General features: G+C 47.0%; 1 protein-coding gene across 1 annotated transcript in view; it reads left to right on the forward strand.

The window, feature by feature from the left end:
- The first annotated feature begins 526 nt into the window (after window positions 1-526).
- LOC141131552 (uncharacterized) overlaps window positions 527-17,895 on the forward strand; it is a 28,378-nt gene continuing 11,009 nt past the window's right edge. The window contains exons 1-4 of the mRNA XM_073618942.1: window positions 527-703; window positions 3,993-4,061; window positions 6,035-6,158; window positions 9,257-9,361. Coding sequence (XP_073475043.1) covers window positions 605-703; window positions 3,993-4,061; window positions 6,035-6,158; window positions 9,257-9,361 — 397 coding nt within the window. The 5' untranslated portion in view covers window positions 527-604. The remainder of the gene's footprint in view (window positions 704-3,992; window positions 4,062-6,034; window positions 6,159-9,256; window positions 9,362-17,895) is intronic.

Raw genomic sequence — 17,895 nt, forward strand, 5'->3', positions numbered from 1 at the left:
TCATGAACAAAGTGTATTTTCTTTACAGAAAAAAAAATGCGTTTGAAATACCGCTGCACAAATACCACGTTACATAAAAAATTTGCAAAATCCACCAATTTATTCTCTAGGGTCTCAGCTTTAAATATGTAAATATGTAAATATATATATATATATATAATATTTGGGAGTTCTAATAAACTTTCTAGCAAACAATACTGATTGTTACATGTTGTAAACAAAAAGTGCCAGAAAAGGTGGTTATCACAGCTCCCTGCACTGCCTTAACCATCCTGTAGATGTCACTCTATCCACACATCAGGAGGAGTAGAGCACAGTCTCACACTTGTGTACAGAAGGATGTGCATGGTTGACCAGCAATAGGGACCAGCACATTGCATTCATATGGAAAACACAGGCGCTTAGGAAGAGGAGAAGTAGTAATAATAATCATCCTCAATAACTTCATCCTGAGCCTCTAGAAGTCATTACTCAAGCTCAGTGTTCTCCCAAACTACTGCGACTGAACAAATCACGTGACAGTCAGCTGACTTGCTTGTGGCATAGACTACAATTCCCAAGATGCTTTGTGCAGGCTGCTGGACCAGACCAATGTGGGGCTTTTATGATTACCCAGCAGTTGGCACTCCTTTCTGCATGCTGTGCATTGGAGGACCTCATTTGGGCCACGTGGTCAGCAGTTGAGGTTCATACACACAGGGAGGTATGAGCTTGAGTACATGTTTGTACTTTGTAGTTGTGGTGTGTTCTGCTTGTGTGAAAGATGCAATTGAAAACTGTTTGGCCTCGTTCACACGGGGTGTATGGCGATGTACAGGTGTTCCGTGCACACCGGTGCAGGCAGTCCAATAGCTTTCAGTTGGGATGCAGCGGCTACAAAGACACAGCTGCTGTTCCCAATGTTACATCCATACAGGCACATGGCCCCAAATACACTCAGTATGTGTTCAGGGCATTGCACCCACATGCATAGCTGCCAACTGTCCCGAATTTCCCGGGACATTCCCGGGACTTGGACTTCATTCCCGGATTTGTGGCGTCCCGGGAAATGTCCCGAAAAATTCGGTTCCGGTTTTTTGAAACCGCCGCCGCCGCTAGAGGTCGGCAATGTCTCCGCCGGCCGCCATTTTGTTGGAGTTCAGGAAGACGGCTGGGGGGGGGGCTAGACGAAGCTTCTGCGTCGCCGCCCACCCCCTGCCCCGCTCCGCCTCGGCCCGCCCCGCCTCGGCCCGCTCCGCTCCGCCTCGCCCCGCCTCGGCCCGCCCCGCCTCGGCCAGCCCCGCTCCGCCTCGCCCCGCCTACCCCCCGCCCCGCTGCCAGTCTGTTATGGAAAGGGGCGGGGGTTCTAGGTGGGGGGTGAGCGCGCGCACCGCTGTGGGACACGATGTGAGTGGGGGGGGGGCACAGGGGACACCTGATGTGAGTGGGGGGGGGGCATTGGGGACACCTGATGTGAGTGGGGGGGGGCACAGGGGACACCTGATGTGAGTGGGGGGGGCATTGGGGACACCTGATGTGAGTGGGGGGGCACTGGGGACACCTGATGTGAGGGGGGGGGGCACTGGGGACACCTGATGTGAGGGGGGGACACCTGATGTGAGGGGGGGGGCACTGGGGACACCTGATGTGAGGGGGGGGGGGCACTGGGGACACCTGATGTGAGGGGGGGACACCTGATGTGAGGGGGGGGCACTGGGGACACCTGATGTGAGGGGGGGCACTGGGGACACCTGATGTGAGTGGGGGGGCACTGGGGACACCTGATGTGAGGGGGGGACACCTGATGTGAGGGGGGGGGCACTGGGGACACCTGATGTGAGGGGGGGGCACTGGGGACACCTGATGTGAGGGGGGGACACCTGATGTGAGGGGGGGGGGGCACTGGGGACACCTGATGTGAGGGGGGGACTCCTGATGTGAGGGGGGGACACCTGATGTGAGGGGGGGGCACTGGGGACACCTGATGTGAGTGGGGGGGGCACTGGGGACACCTGATGTGAGTGGGGGGGGCACTGGGGACACCTGATGTGAGGGGGGGGGCACTGGGGACACCTGATGTGAGGGGGGGGGCACTGGGGACACCTGATGTGAGTGGGGGGGGCACTGGGGACACCTGATGTGAGTGGGGGGGGCACTGGGGACACCTGATGTGAGTGGGGGGGGCACTGGGGACACCTGATGTGAGTGGGGGGGGCACTGGGGACACCTGATGTGAGTGGGGGGGCACTGGGGACACCTGAGTGAGGGGGGGGCACTGGGGACACCTGATGTGAGGCGGGGGCACTGGGGACACCTGATGTGAGGGGGAGCTCCGCCGGGGACTCCTGATGTGAGGGGGGGCTCCGCCGGGGACTCCTGATGTGAGGGGGGGCTCCGCCGGGGACTCCTGATGTGAGGGGGGGCTCCGCCGGGGACTCCTGATGTGAGGGGGGGCTCCGCCGGGGACTCCTGATGTGAGGGGGGGCTCCGCCGGGGACTCCTGGTGTGAGGGGGGCTCCGCCGGGGACTTCTGATGTGAGGGGGGCTCCGCTGGGGACTTCTGATGTGAGGGGGGCTCCGCCGGGGACTCCTGGTGTGAGGGGGGCTCCGCCGGGGACTCCTGGTGTGAGGGGGGCTCCGCTGGGGACTCCTGGTGTGAGGGGGGGCTCCGCCGGGGACACCTGATGTGAGGGGGGCTCCGCCGGGGACTCCTGATGTGAGGGGGGCTCCGCCGGGGACTCTTGATGTGAGGGGGGCTCCGCCGGGGACTCTTGATGTGAGGGGGGCTCCGCTGGGGACTTCTGATGTGAGGGGGGCTCCGCCGGGGACTCCTGGTGTGAGGGGGGCTCCGCTGGGGGCACCTGATGCAAGGACGGACTCTGCTCGGACATCTGAAGCAAGGACGGACGGCTGGTGGCAGGCGACGTGGCAGGTGACACGCTCAGGGATCCCACTGATTCTGCATTATGGTGAGTTGAATGATTTCATTTTATATTACAATGTAATAATAGAAATAATGCGCTTCAATCATCCTGACACCATAACAACCATGGTGCCGGGATGATTGAAGCATTAACACCAGGTGTCTGGAGTATCTTTATCTGCTGATTGTTAAACTTTCTAGAATACACATATTTTTATTATGTAGGATCTGGGGCTGCTGTCCCGTCATTTCCCTCTCTCTCCCCCTCTCCCCCCCCCTCTCCATCCCTCATTCATTTCAGACTCTAACCACACCCTCTAGAGCCACGCCCATTTAAGCCACGCCCACAATTTCGCGTAAACCACGCCCATTTTTCGGCGCTTCGCGCGCCACACTTGTCTGTTTTTGATAGGCCACGCCTGCTGGTGAATGCCCCGCCCCCTAATTATTGGACAGCTCCGCCTACAGCCACAAAAGTGTCCCACATTTTTTTTTTACAATGTTGGCAACTATGCCACATGGATGTCACATTGGAAACAGCAGCTTTGTCCGTGCAGCCACTGCATCCCAATTACCAGCTTTGGGGATGCACGGTATAACCGAACAGTCACTGCAGTTATTTTAGTTTACTCCCACTTTAAGTTTATGGAATTAAACACCCATCTCTGACCTTTACCTATAGGTAGTGTAAATATCTCTTAAACGTGCACAATTTAGAAGATATTTACTGTACATGCAGCCAGTGACATCACTGGCGCATGCGCTCCGAAGAAGCAGCCACCCTGGTCGTTCCTTCAGAGCCCTGTGCCGTAAACTATCTCCCGTGTGGCATGCGTGAGTGATGTCATTGCCACAGCGGTGAGAGCTCGGCGCTGGAAGGGCTTTGTTTTAAGGTAAGTTTTTAACATGGTGTGCTAGTATGCTATGCTTGCTAGCACATTATGGCTTTATCTTGCAGGGTACAAAAAAAGAAAAAACATCCAGCAGTTTACTACCGCTTCAATGGGATTCAAATTACTGGTTACATCTCGTTTAATAAAATTGCATATAAAAGTTTGGCAAATATGTTACACTTTTTTTTTTTTTAAAGGACATGACTCAACCACTTCGAAAGAAAACAGGTGTCCGAGAACAGAAACAAAACAAGAAAACTACAGATGTATGTAGAAAAACAGCACTGGCAATTTTAAGAACCTGCTAAATAAGTTTTAAAAATGAGTGTGTGTGTGTATATATACAAAATGAGTACACCTCTTACATTTTTGTAAATGATTTATTATACCTTTTCATGTGATAACACTGAAGAAATTACACTTTGCAACAATGTAAAGTAGTGAGTGTACAGCTTGTATAACCGTGTAAGTCCCCTCAAAATAACTCAACACACAGCCATTAATGTCTAAACCGCTGCCTACAAAAGTGAGTACATCCCTAAGTGAAAATGTCCAAATTGGGCCCAAAGTGTCAATATTTTGTGTGGCCACCATTATTTTCCTTAACCAACCCTCTTGGGCATGGAGTTCACAAGTTGCCACTGAAGTCCTCTTCCACTCCTCCATGACGACATCACAGAGCTGGTGGATATTAGAGACCTTGTGCTCCTCCACCTTCTATTTGAGGATGCCCCACAGATGCTCAATAGGGTTTAGGTCTGGAGACATGCTTGGCCAGTCCATCACCTTTACCCTCAGCTTCTTTAGCAAGGCAGTGGTCATCTTGGAGATGTGTTTGGGGTCGTTATCATGTTGGAATACTGCCCTGCGGCCCAGTCTCCGAAGGGAGGGGATCATGCTCTGCTTCAGTATGTCACAGTACATGTTGGCATTCATGGTTCCCTCAATGAACTGTAGCTCCCCAGTGCCGGCAGCACTCATGCAGCCCCAGACCATGACTCTCCCACCACTATGCTTGACTGTAGGCAAGACACACTTGTCTTTGTACTCCTCACCTGGTTGCCGCCACACATGCTTGACACCATCAGAACCAAATAAGTTTATCTTGATCTCATGAGACCACAGAACATGGTTCCAGTAATCCATGTCCTTCGTCTGCTTGTCCTCAGCAAACTGTTTGCGTGCCTTCTTGAGCATCATCTTTAGAAGAGGCTTCCTTCTGGGATTACAGCCAGGCAGACCAGTTTGATGCAGTGTGTGTCTCATACGTCTATTTCCCAAAGACAACCTCTGGATATGACGCTGAGCACGTGCACTCAACTTCTTTGGTCGACCATGGCGAGGCCTGTTCTGGGTGGAACCCGTCCTGTTAAGCCGCTGTATTGTTTTGGCCACAGTGCTGCAGCTCAGTTTTAGGGTTTTGGCAATCTTCTTATAGCCCCTTCCTGTTCCAACATGACTGTGCACCAGTGCACAAATAAGGTCCAAAAAGACATTGGATGAATGAGTTTGGGGTGGAGGAACTTGACTGGCCTGCACAGAGTCCTGACCTCAACCCAATAGAACACCTTTAGGATGAATTAGAGCGTAGACTGTGAACCAGGCCTTCTCGTCCACATCAGTGCCTGACCTAGAAGAATGGTCAAACATTCCCATAGACGCACTCCTAAACCTTGTGGACAGCCTTCCCAGAAGAGTTGAAGCTGTTATAGCTGCAAAGGGTGGGCCAACTCAATATTGAACCCTATGGACTAAGACTGGGAAGCCATTAAAGTTCATGTGCGTGTAAAGGCAGGCGTCCCAATACTTTTGGTAAAAAGGGTGTATATATATATATATATATATATATATATATATATATATATATATATATATATAATGTGTGTGTGTATGTATGTGTGTGTGTATATATATTATATATATATATCTATCTTGTAGCCAGTTATTGCCAACCTGCAGAATTGGGATGCTTTTGCTTTGACCACAGCGTGGGTGCTGTGCAGTGTACCCACAGTTTTTGTGCAAGTTAACTGTACTTTCCCATAGACTTCTATTATGTCCCGTGGTTTCGATTCGCTTTCTGAAAGTGTACCAAAACTGCAGGACATAATAGAAGTCTATAGAAAAGTGCAGATAACCTTCACGAAAACTGCAGTTACACTGTGCTGTGACCAAAGTGCAGTGGATCAGTGTGAAGCTGCCCTTATGCTGACAGAAATATAACTTTGCTATATTTCAGGCAGTCCACTTTGATGATGTAGCCATCTACTTCTCTGAAGAAGAATGGAATTGGTTAGACGCAGAGCAGAAAGATCTCTACAAGTGTGTAATGCTGCAGAACTACAATGCACTCAGATCTCTTGGTGAGTAGTCAGCAGTTTTATAGTTTGAGCATGGGACCTGTATGCTTTGGTTGCCAAGGCTCAGGAGGTAAAGTTTAATTTGATGCACATTTGTATTGTGATGACAAAAAAGTAGTGCAGGAGTGTTTTAGGGCACAATTAGAATTAAAATACTAAGATAACACTGTATGATGAAGTGCATTGCTTCACTGCAATAGAATCAGTTCACAAAGCTCATACTAGGATCCGTATGCTTTCCTATAAAGTGACAACGGTGAGTTATCCCAGATTTGAAAATTAGTCACATGGCCAAATTAGAGCACCTTGTACCCCTTGAAATTTTCCACAATTTGTCATGTTACAACCCAAAACATGTATTTTATTGGGATTGTATGTGATAGACCAACACAAAGTGGCACATAATTGTGAAGTTGAAGGAAAAATGATAATGATAATCGAGCACAAGTTTTCTATCCTCCGACTCAGTGGGATATATGTAGCGCCAGTTACAGGCGGCGATCGCCGTCTGGCCTGGTGGCTCGCCCCCCCCGCAGCTATCGTGCGTGGCGTTGGTGGTAGCCCCTCTAGCGTGCTGGGCGTACATAAGGCGCCTCCCTGGACATGGATTCCTCAGCTTCACATGAGTAGACAGAGCACATCATGGAAACACTGTGCTCCACTGTGCACACATTCAAGGTAATCACCATAGAATCTCCACACACTGTTCTTCAGTGGGCTACTGAATTATTAATATTAATTTTTATAATGGTGCAGAGAGGGTGGGAGCATTTAATAGCTGAAAAAACTTCTCCCTCACAGTGCCACGTACTCCAGACAATATTGCGGTGATGCATTTATGCAGGCTTCATTTGCATGACACTACTTTTGGAAGTCCTACTACACAGAGCTGAACCCAACTATCACATTGAGAACTGATTTCAGCGATTATTAGGTACGGCGAGGGAAACGGCAGCTCTTTTTTTTTTTTGTCCTCTACATTGTACTCTTGACCCTGCTGAAGTGCTCATTGCTACTGCTAGGATATAAGTTCTGCTGTCATGTCTTTAGAAAGGTGCATGGGGACTGCAACATGGGAAGGAAGGGATGTACGTTTGAAGTTCTTACTGCTTATGAAGGACTGTAAGTCTGCTATATTTGCCTTCTCTGCAGCCATGCAACTTCCATGAGCTTCCTTGCTGCTGACATCTTCACCCCTCTTAACTGGATAGCCCGGGATGGCAGAACTCTAGTGAATGTATAGGGGAGTTGATTCATCCCGGCACCACAGAATGCTGAGAGGGTACATTTAGAAGAAACCTTGCTGGCAGCAGTGTTAATTTTGTCAACTAAAACGTTTTAGTCGATTAAATGAATATTGTTTTAGTCGACTAAAATACGACTAAAACAACTGAGTTGACTAAAATGCCATTTTAGTCAAAAGACTAAAACTAAATTGAAATTTGACTTCAAAATTAACATTGGTCTGTAGTGCATGTTCATACCTCAGTGCCATAATAAATAACATTAGATTTTTCACTCCAGCAGTAAATAATGAGTTTGGAAATTGTAGACAAATGTTAACTAATGCATTACAATTTAATTACACCTATTAGATTTTAGACGACTAAAATGAGTTTTAGTCGACTAAAACGTAGGACATTTTAGTCGACTAAAATGTACTGGAGATTTAGTCGACTAAATACGACTAAAACTAAAACAATTGCAGAAGACTAAAATGGGACTAAAACTAAAATGTAATTTTAGTCCTAAGGCTAAAACTAAATCGAAATTTGCTGCCAAAATGAACACTGGCCGGCAGGCAGAATTACAGAATAAACACACATTCATTGCACAAATATAGTTGTGGCAAAACACTACTGCAAGCCCTTCCAAAATTAAGAATTTTCCCTATGATTTTGTTTTGGTGACCGCACAAATTTTTTTCATTTAACCCACCAAAATAGGGGCACAATAAAACCTGACAGGGGTTCTAGCCCTTACCATATCTATCTAAAACGTAAAAAAAAAAGTCTGCTTGCCTAGGACTTGATAGGGCAAAATTACCCAGTAGAAAGGCAGTCAATACAGGGCCTTTTTAGCTTTGGTAAGCACATTCTACTGTACCCTTTGTGGTCTATGTTGTATACAAGTTGTCATGTACCATGTGGCAGAGCCTGACGTGTAGAAGGAGGCCTCCCATACAACCCTGGCTGTGTGACCACTGATAATGTGACAGTGGGTGCGAGAGCGTGGCGAGGTATGAGTGCCTGTAAGATGTTTCGTCAGCTGTGGCAGCAGGTAACAGGAGCGTCATGAGGGACAGGTCGGATCACTGTAACAGCGGATGGCAGCAGACCTGGGCCTGGGCAGGCGGTAGCTGCTTGTCGGGCAGATTGCTGGTGCGGCAATTGGGATCGGTAACACTCAGCAGGTGAAGAAGCAGCAGAGACCAGGTAGCATGCAGAATAGGGCTGGAGAATAACTGGATGCAAGGTCAGACAATCCAGGTGCGCAACAGACGGTCAGATAACGGGCATAGACCGCAGGCAGAGAATGGCCAGGGTACAAGCAGGGGTCGGCAACGTAGAATCAGGCAGATAAACAGGAGATAGATCAAATCCAAGGTCAGGGCAAGAAGCGTTCCAGCAAGGTCAAGATAAGCCAGGTCAATAACACGAGTCAATACAGGGACAGATGCAGGGACACAGGTAATAGCTGCAGATCAGATAGCACTGCTGCAGTTAAATGGTGTCGTTGGCGCCAACGTTAGCAGCACGTGCACGGTTATACACACGCAAACTGGCCCCCCACATCTGCACAACTGTGGACGTAGAAGCTTCAGATGTGCTAGTGCCTTCCTGACCCAAGTTCTCTGCTAAAGTATTAACATGAATGTTATGATTGGGATTATGGTGTTTAAAATGTTCAGAATTCTCTGTGTAATGGGTAGAAGTTATTGTAAGCTACAATTTCTGTGAGGTGCAATGGCTACAGGTAGATGTTTGGTAACATTGTCACAATAATATAATATCCTAGATTTCTGTGAGTTTACAGTGCCTAAAATAAGCAATAAAGAAACATCACGATTACCATAGATGATTTTGCTATTTAATTTCTAGGATATGTTAATGAAGAACCAAGTTTAGTCTCAAAACTTCAGCTTGGAGAAAAACCTTGCTTGGGAGCTCAAAGTCAATGGACGAATCCTCAATATTGTGCTGCAGGTGAGTGAGATCCATATTGGTCTATAGATGTACAGTCCTGAATGGGGACCAAGCTGATGTATAAGTTCCTTGGCAAAAATAACAATAAATTGGTATGCTAAGCAAAATGCACCAACTTTCTGGCAATTTAACTAGCTTTTTATCATAAGAAAAAAAAACAAAAAAAAAAACGATCAAGGCAACTTATCACCAATAGTTGCATAGCAAGACCACTTACTGTTATCTCACATATATATTATTATTATTATAGCCAAATTTACCACCCTAACCACAGCTTTTACATTACATAGACAAGTAATATACCGAAACGTGCGGATTGTTCCCGATTGGTGTGCTATTACTTTGTGGAACGTTTTGCCGAATGGTTCACGAAATATCGTCGTTTTTGCGGCGAAATTGGTCCAATAGGAATGAATGGCGAAATGTTCAAAACTAGAGTGGGAGGTGACAAAAGCTGACAACCCCATGATCAGCCAAAACATTATGACCCCCCCTCCCATGATCAGCCAAAACATTATGACCCCTCCCATGATCAGCCAAAACATTATGACCCCCCCCATGATCAGCCAAAACATTATGTCCACCCCATGATCAGCCAAAACATTATGTCCCCCCCCCCCCCCCCCCCATGATCAGCCAAAACATTATGTCCACCCCATGATCAGCCAAAACATTATGTCCCCCCACCCCCCATGATCAGCCAAAACATTATGTCCCCCCCCCCCAATGATCAGCCAAAACATTATGTCCCCCCCCATGATCAGCCAAAGCGATATGACCACAATATGATCAGCCAAAATATTATGACCACCCCATGAAAGAAAAAATAATAATAAAAAAAAAATCATTTTTGAAAAAAATGTTCAGCTCTTTCAGCTAATGATGGGACAACTTCAGCTTTTTTACTACTATTTATACTTTTTAAAATATTAAGCTTTTTAACACTTTTCACAGTTACTCAAGCTACTCCACCCAGTTACTCCGCCCATTCCACTTGTATACTAATGTAGGTGGAGGCAAGAACACTTCCCACAATTTCCCCAGAAATTGTAGCTTTTCTAGTTTCAGATGTATTCTGCTTCTGATGGGAGTTTGCGGTAGGTTACCATCATCTGTCTGGTCATTTTTCAGGCTTAAACAAAAAGGCTGAAATTGCCATATGGCCAACATGAGGATAAAGTCACAGAGCAAAATTAGTACTGTTGATTAGTACACTTGTCATTTTAAAATGATCACTGCTCACTGGAAAAGAGTGTTTTATTTTATTTTTCTCGAATCGTCTTCCAGGGCAGCATCCGAGAGATAGGCTCCTCCTCCCTAAAACAGGAAACACATTAGTCCACCATTATAAATTTCACACTCTTACCTGTGTGCCTCAGTTGTTTGTGTTTCCTCCGGACCCACAGGAGCTGCAAGAACGTTTGTTATTTTATTTTCACCTGTCTCTGTGCTTGTTGCAGGAGACCCCCTGCCAGCATCCCATACAGCCCAAGGGGCTTTGGGAGGGCGAGCAGGCGCAGCATTGGGCAACGTTGCTCAAAGCCTGAGATTTCGCCCCTACTGAGGGGTCTGCAATCATCCCCCCAGGCTGCAGGAGGACTCTGTCATCCCCACCCCATGCCGCTGTTTAGGCCTGTGCATGCTTCCGCAAGCACCCCCCTCTGGCTTTCCGCAGAATCTGGAGCCCGCCAGGGGGGATGGATACATGCATAGATGGGCGCCCCGCCGCCGCCGACCGCTGCCGAAAACCTCAGCAGCAGAGGGTCTAGCAGGGAGGGGTTTGCATCTCCTAAATTAGGTCCCTGGTGGCTGCGGCTGTCCCCCCAAACGAATCCGCCGCTCTCCAGCAGCGTCCTCACCGCCACAGGCCGCTACAGGAAGTCGGGGGTGTACCAAGATGGCGCCGAGGAAGTTCCGCTTCCGGGTTGGCGGCCATTTTCCCGTAGTCTATCTACTGCGGAGATAGAGCAGGGACACCTAGGGGCGGGAAGTTTAAAAAAAAAAAAAAAAGAGAAAGAAAACAGAATACAAATAGCAAATTTGTTCAATGCTACCCTTCACTACCAACACAGTTACTCTACAATACAGCGGCATGTGCAGGTGTGTCCACCAACCTGCACGGGGTCAGCCGGGGGCGGGGCCGGAACTTATGCAGGAAGCAGATAAAAAGGCCTCTAAGCAGAGGATCCTGGTGGCTGATCATGTCTGACGCTTCCCCACCCTGCCCTGCAGATCCTGCAAATCAGGACAGCTCCAAGGTAAGCCAGAATATTCTTGAATTATCTCTGTCTTAACCTCTTTACTGCCTATCTACAGGCAGTTCCCTTGACCACCTAAACTCACGGGGTTTTTTTTTTTTTTTTTTTTGTTCTCTATGCTCGCTTGCAGGCAAAGACCCCTGAGGAAAGGAAGGCTAAAGGCAAAACATGTGCCTCATGCAGCCACAGGCTTTCCCCAGATTGGAAAAAGCCCCTGTGTCAGAAATGCTTAGACAAAATGGTGGCAAAAGAATCACAGGGATTTTTGAAAGACCTGCTCAATTCTTTTAAGAAAGAAATTCAGAGCACCATGGCACCACTACGCTCAGCTATAGAGAAATTAGAAACGCCAGCAAGTGTCGCTCAGGCCAGTATCCCATCTACCAGCGGAACACACATTCCAAGGGAGAACAAGGTACAGGCAGAACAAGAGGTGGATTCAGATGAATCTGAACAATCTGAATCAGAAGACGGTATCTGTTCAGACTCAGAGGAGGAAGATGACACGACAGACTGCAACCTGTTTCCTTCTGAGGACACAGACAGTCTTCTCAAAGCCATCACTGACACTCTAGGCATTAAAGAACAGAAAACCGCAGAACTCACTATGCATGACAGAATGTACAAAGGGCTCCAGCCCAAGAAGCCAAGAACGTTCCCGGTACACCAAACACTTAAAGACATAGTCAAAAAGGAATGGGAAGACCCAGAGAAAAAGCTTTTCATGCCCACCACAATCAAACGCAGATACCCGTTTGCGGAAGCAGACACCAAAACCTGGGCTAAATGCCCCAAGGTGGATGCCTCTCTGGCAAAAATCACGAACAAATCGGACTTGGCTTTTGATGACGCAGGTACCCTCAGCGACCCCATGGACAAGAAAATAGAAGCTCTCCTGAAAAGGGCATGGGAAGCAGGGGCGGCAAACCTAAATCCGGCTATTGCTTCCACCTGCACAGCCCGAACCTTGCTAATCTGGCTAACCCAGCTGCAAGATCTATTGGAGAACGACACACCCAGGGAGGAACTAATTAAAACCATCCCCACACTAACTAGAGCGGCAGCTTTCTTGGCAAATGCTTCAGCAGAAACTGTCAGAATATCCTCTAGGACCACGGCACTACTAAACTCGGCCCGCAGAGCCCTGTGGTTAAAATCCTGGGGGGGGGATGCACCTTCCAAGAACCGTTTATGTGGCATACCATTCACTGGAGACCTACTGTTTGGTCCCGAACTAGAAACAGTCCTGGATAGGACTGCAGCAAAAAATAAGGGGTTCCCTCAAACCAAGAAGAGACAAGGGAAGGCGCCCTTTCGGCATTTCAAGAAATTCAATAAGCCAGGGGCAAAAAAGCACTGGGGTCAACAAAACAAGAAAGGCAAAGGTGAATTCATCCTCAAGCCTAATACCCAAAAGAACAAAAAACAATGACTGCCTTCAGGTGGGGGGCAGATTGGCGGCTTTCTCCCACCAATGGGAGGAGATAACAGAAAACAAATTCATACTGCGCACCATAGCGGATGGTTACGCAATAGAATTCTCCAACCGCCCCCCAACCAAATACTTAGCGACCATGCTACCCAAGGACAGCAATCAAGCAAAGGTGTTTCTAGAAGCCCTACAGAAACTATTAGATCAGAAGGTGATTTGTCACGTTCCCCAAGAGGAGGAACAAAAGGGCTTCTACTCACACATCTTCGCAAAAAGAAAACCATCAGGCAAACTAAGGCTGATACTAAACCTCAAACCACTCAACCGAGGAATAAGATACAAGAGATTCAGAATGGAATCTATCTATTCAATCAGGAACATCCTACCGCAGGAGACATTCATGGCAACACTAGACTTACAGGATGCCTACCTACATGTCCCCATAAGGAAGGATCACCAAAAGTTTCTAAGGTTCGCAATCCAGGGGCCAGCAGCTACGCTGCACCTACAGTACACAGCTCTCCCCTTCGGAATCTCCTCAGCTCCAAGAATATTCTCAAAAATAATGGCGGAAGCGCTAAAAGGTCTAAGACAGGAGGGTATTGGAATAATACCATACTTAGACGACCTCCTGTTCTTTGCGGACTCAGCAGCAATCCTAGAAAACAACCTGCGCAAGAGTATGATCTATCTGCAAAACCTGGGATGGTTAATAAACGCAGAGAAATCGCAAATGATCCCAAGCCAGAGAGTAGTGTACCTGGGATACGTGCTGGACTCCAGACTGTCAAAAATTTTCCTAACAAAGGAAAAAGACGTAAAAATGACGCAAGCAATTACGTCCCTGCTAAGGAACCATTCCACAACGATCAGACACGGAATGTCCGTACTAGGACTGATGACGTCTTCCATTCCAGCCATCACCTGGGCACAAATTCACATGCGACCCTTACAGAACTACATTCTGTCTCAATGGGATGGCAGGCAAGCATCCCTAGAAAAATCCATTCCCGTCCCCGCCACAGTCAAACAAACACTCCACTGGTGGCTCAACCCACTTCGGGTCATCGAGGGGCGCAGATGGGCTCAAGTCAATCCAGTCAGCATCACCACCGATGCAAGCGCCCTAGGATGGGGAGCCCACATGGAAGGGCGGTTCTCGCAAGGGAAATGGACACCCAAATGGGCACAAGCCTCCTCAAACTTGAGAGAGCTGAAAGCTGTGGGGGAAGCGCTAAAAACCTTCAAGCCAGCATTACAGGGGAAGGATGTAAAGATACAATCAGACAACGCAACGACAGTCGCATACCTAAACAGACAAGGGGGCACAAAATCCCAAAAACTGATGAGACTGACACAATCTATCCTACTGTGGACAGAAGTGAACATAAGATCGATATCCGGTATTCATCTAAAAGGAACAGACAATACAGTGGCAGATTTCCTGAGCCGGAAAACGATAAAACACACGGAATGGTCGCTAAACCAAACAACCTTCACTCAAATCACCCAGAAGTGGGGAATACCCGAAGTAGACCTATTTGCTTCCAGGGCGAACGCAAAATCTCCGATATTTTTCTCCCTGGACCCTACAGATGGCAACAGCGGGGTGGATGCTTTCAACCAAAACTGGAAATGGCATCTGTGCTATGCATTCCCTCCAACTGCCATAATCCCAAAAGTAATCCAAAAAATCAAGGCAGAGAAAACAACAGTAATACTAATAGCACCACACTGGCCCCAGAGAGCATGGTTCAGTCATTTAAAAAATCTCAGCATACAACCTCAGCTGACACTGACGGACCGCCCGGATCTACTGTCACAAGGCCCAGTCAACCATCCGAACCACAAAATCTTGAAGCTCTCGGCTTGGTTACTGAGAGGGTAAAACTCCAGAACAAAGGCCTGTCAGACAGAGTAATCAACACCATCTTAAACAGCAGAAAGCCGGTAACGAGAGCCATCTATGAGAAAATAAGGAAAAAAATTGTTTCTTGGTACGAAGACAGACCAATCTCCAACGGTGGGATAATTCCAATAGTTTTGGACTTCCTACAAGATGGTGCAGACAAAAACATATCACCAAGTACCCTGAAAGTACAAGTTGCAGCACTTTCCTCGGTCATGGATACTAGACTAGCGGAAGACCCGCTGATAAGACGATTCCTCATAGCTCTTAAAAGATCCAAACCAGCCAAATTGTACAAAACTCCCACCTGGGACATGGGCACAGTACTTAAGGGCTTTCTTTCCCCTCCGTTTGAACCTATCGAGGACAGCTCAGACAAAAACCTCACGTTAAAAACTGCGCTCCTTCTGGCCTTAGTATCCGCCAGAAGAGTGAGTGAGATCCAAGCTCTATCTTCAATAGAACCATACTGTCTAATACATCTGGACAAGATAATTCTCTCTCCAGATCCGGCCTTTCTACCCAAGGTCTCTTCTACATTTCACAGAACCCAAAACATCGTCATACCCTCACTTCCAACAACCATGGATAGTAGGAAAAGAAACATTTACAGCAAACTTGATGTAAGGAACACGCTCATAGCGTATCTCGAAAGAACAAAAGAATGGCGTAGAACGACCTCCCTCTTCATCCTCTATGCAGGAATCAACAGAGGGAAACAAGCTTCAAAAAGCACCATCAGCAGATGGATAAGGATGGCCATACAGATTACCTATAAGGCACAGAATCTCACTCCACCTAGTGAAATCAGAGCGCACTCAACTAGAGCCTGGGCAACCTCGGCCGCAGAGAAAGCAGGGGCAACTCCGGAGCACATCTGCAGGGCAGCGACATGGTCGAGCTTCAGTACTTTCGCTAAGCACTACCGCATAGACCAGCTGTCTGACCAAGACCAAGCATTTGGTCGTAAAGTGCTCCAGTCTCTAACCCCACCCTAGTAAGTATTGCTTGATATATCCTCTCGGATGCTGCCCTGGAAGACGATTCGAGAAAACAGAGTTAGGTACCTGGTAACTCTTTTTCTAAGAAGTCTTCCAGGGCAGCACTAGTTCCCACCCTTGAAACAACAAAAAACAGGTACAGAGGGGGAGCTTGCAGCTTACAGGGAATTCCTTCGGTGCTTTAACATAACTGAGGCACACAGGTAAGAGTGTGAAATTTATAATGGTGGACTAATGTGTTTCCTGTTTTAGGGAGGAGGAGCCTATCTCTCGGATGCTGCCCTGGAAGACTTCTTACAAAAAGAGTTACCAGGTACCTAACTGTTTTTTTATCAGAAGAAATTTTTATTGGAACACATTCAAGCATACATGTTCCATAAACACTCAGAAAAGAATGTGAAGTTGTAACATACAAAAATACACAATACAAATGCACAAATAATCAATTGCAGCTTCCAACCGCATAGAGCTCAGGATAGAGAACATACAGCCTCACCTAGAAAAAGAGCATATTTATTTCTTCTTTTTTTTTTTTGTTTTTTTTTACTTTAAAATTTACAGAAAGTGAAATAACTATTGTGATTGGGAAATCACAACCTCTGCTCACAATGAATTCTGGTTTTTTTGAGAACTACAAAGTTAAAAGTAAAGATTAGAATATAGGGTGATTTAACATGTGCAAGTAGAAGCCAGGCATAGTTAAAGGTTAAGTTCACCTTTATGAAAAAGAATAATGAATGCATATATTTGTGTGGCATGCTCAAGAGTCCATTTATTCTGAAACACAGGCAGCACACCTAGAATGTACCTTGAGCTGCGCATGCACAGCCTAGGGGCCATACACACAGGTCGAATATTGGTCTGCTTCAGGCAGTTCAACGGAAGCTGGTCGACTGTGGCTGAGAGTACTGACTGGTGGGAGCGTCATCCCGCTGTCCCCCCTGTCAGAACACAATAGCTCAGCGGGGGAGATTGTTGTACTAACATCAGGAAGTTAGTACAGTTGCTACTGCTGAGCTCTTCAGTTTCTTTGTTTTGTTTTTTTTCTTCCGTTCAGCCCGCTGGGTAAAACGAAAAAAATTGAATAGTGTGTACCAGGCTTTAGTGTAAATTTCAAAGATAATTGTCAACATGCAACAAAGTGGTTTTATTTCAGAAGAGACATGGGCTATTTATTGCATAAAAAAACATGCTTTCTCCTCAATATTATTTTTAATTTTTTTTTTTTTACACCTTGGCTCCACTTTAAGGATCAGTAAGCTGCAATATATTACATTTTTGCTTTTGGGTTTAGATAATCTTTAAACTAAAGAACAAAACTTTAATATGTTGCAGCTTGCCTGACCTTGGAAGTGGTAGCTGCATTTTTCTTGTTAGGCTTTTTTCTGTTATTTACACTGGAGTTACTGTCTGTATCATGGTTCCTGTTGTTGGATGAGAACAAATTTTCACTGTAGGCTATCTAAGGAGCAGCAACATTGTCCAATTTAGACAGTATGTATGTTAGGACTAAAGAACACCTCCCCCTCCTCATCTTCATAACATGTTATGTGTATAGAAGCGAACTGAGAAGGGTAATAAGGTTGCTTAGTATTTCAGGTCATTATAAAAGAAGACCATAGCATTTAGGAGAGATCAGTGGGTATTTTGTAAAGCAGATAATCAATATTTTGCCACTTGCCGACCAGCACACGCACGTATACTGCGTCAGGTTGGCAGCTCTGAGCGAATCGCCGTACCTGTACGGCGGCTCGCCCAGTTGCAAGCGGGAGCGTGCCCACGGGTCAGGTGGACTCTATGTCCGCCTGCGACCTGCGATCGCCTAGTACAGAGGCAGAATGGGGATCTGCCAGCATAAACAAGTGGCTCCCCATTCTGACAAGGGACATGACAGAGCTACTGTGATCAGGATCTTTGTCATGTCGCAGTGAGCC

The sequence above is a fragment of the Aquarana catesbeiana genome, linkage group LG03 (assembly GCF_042186555.1).
Source record: "Aquarana catesbeiana isolate 2022-GZ linkage group LG03, ASM4218655v1, whole genome shotgun sequence".
In the NCBI taxonomy this organism is placed as follows: domain Eukaryota; kingdom Metazoa; phylum Chordata; class Amphibia; order Anura; family Ranidae; genus Aquarana; species Aquarana catesbeiana.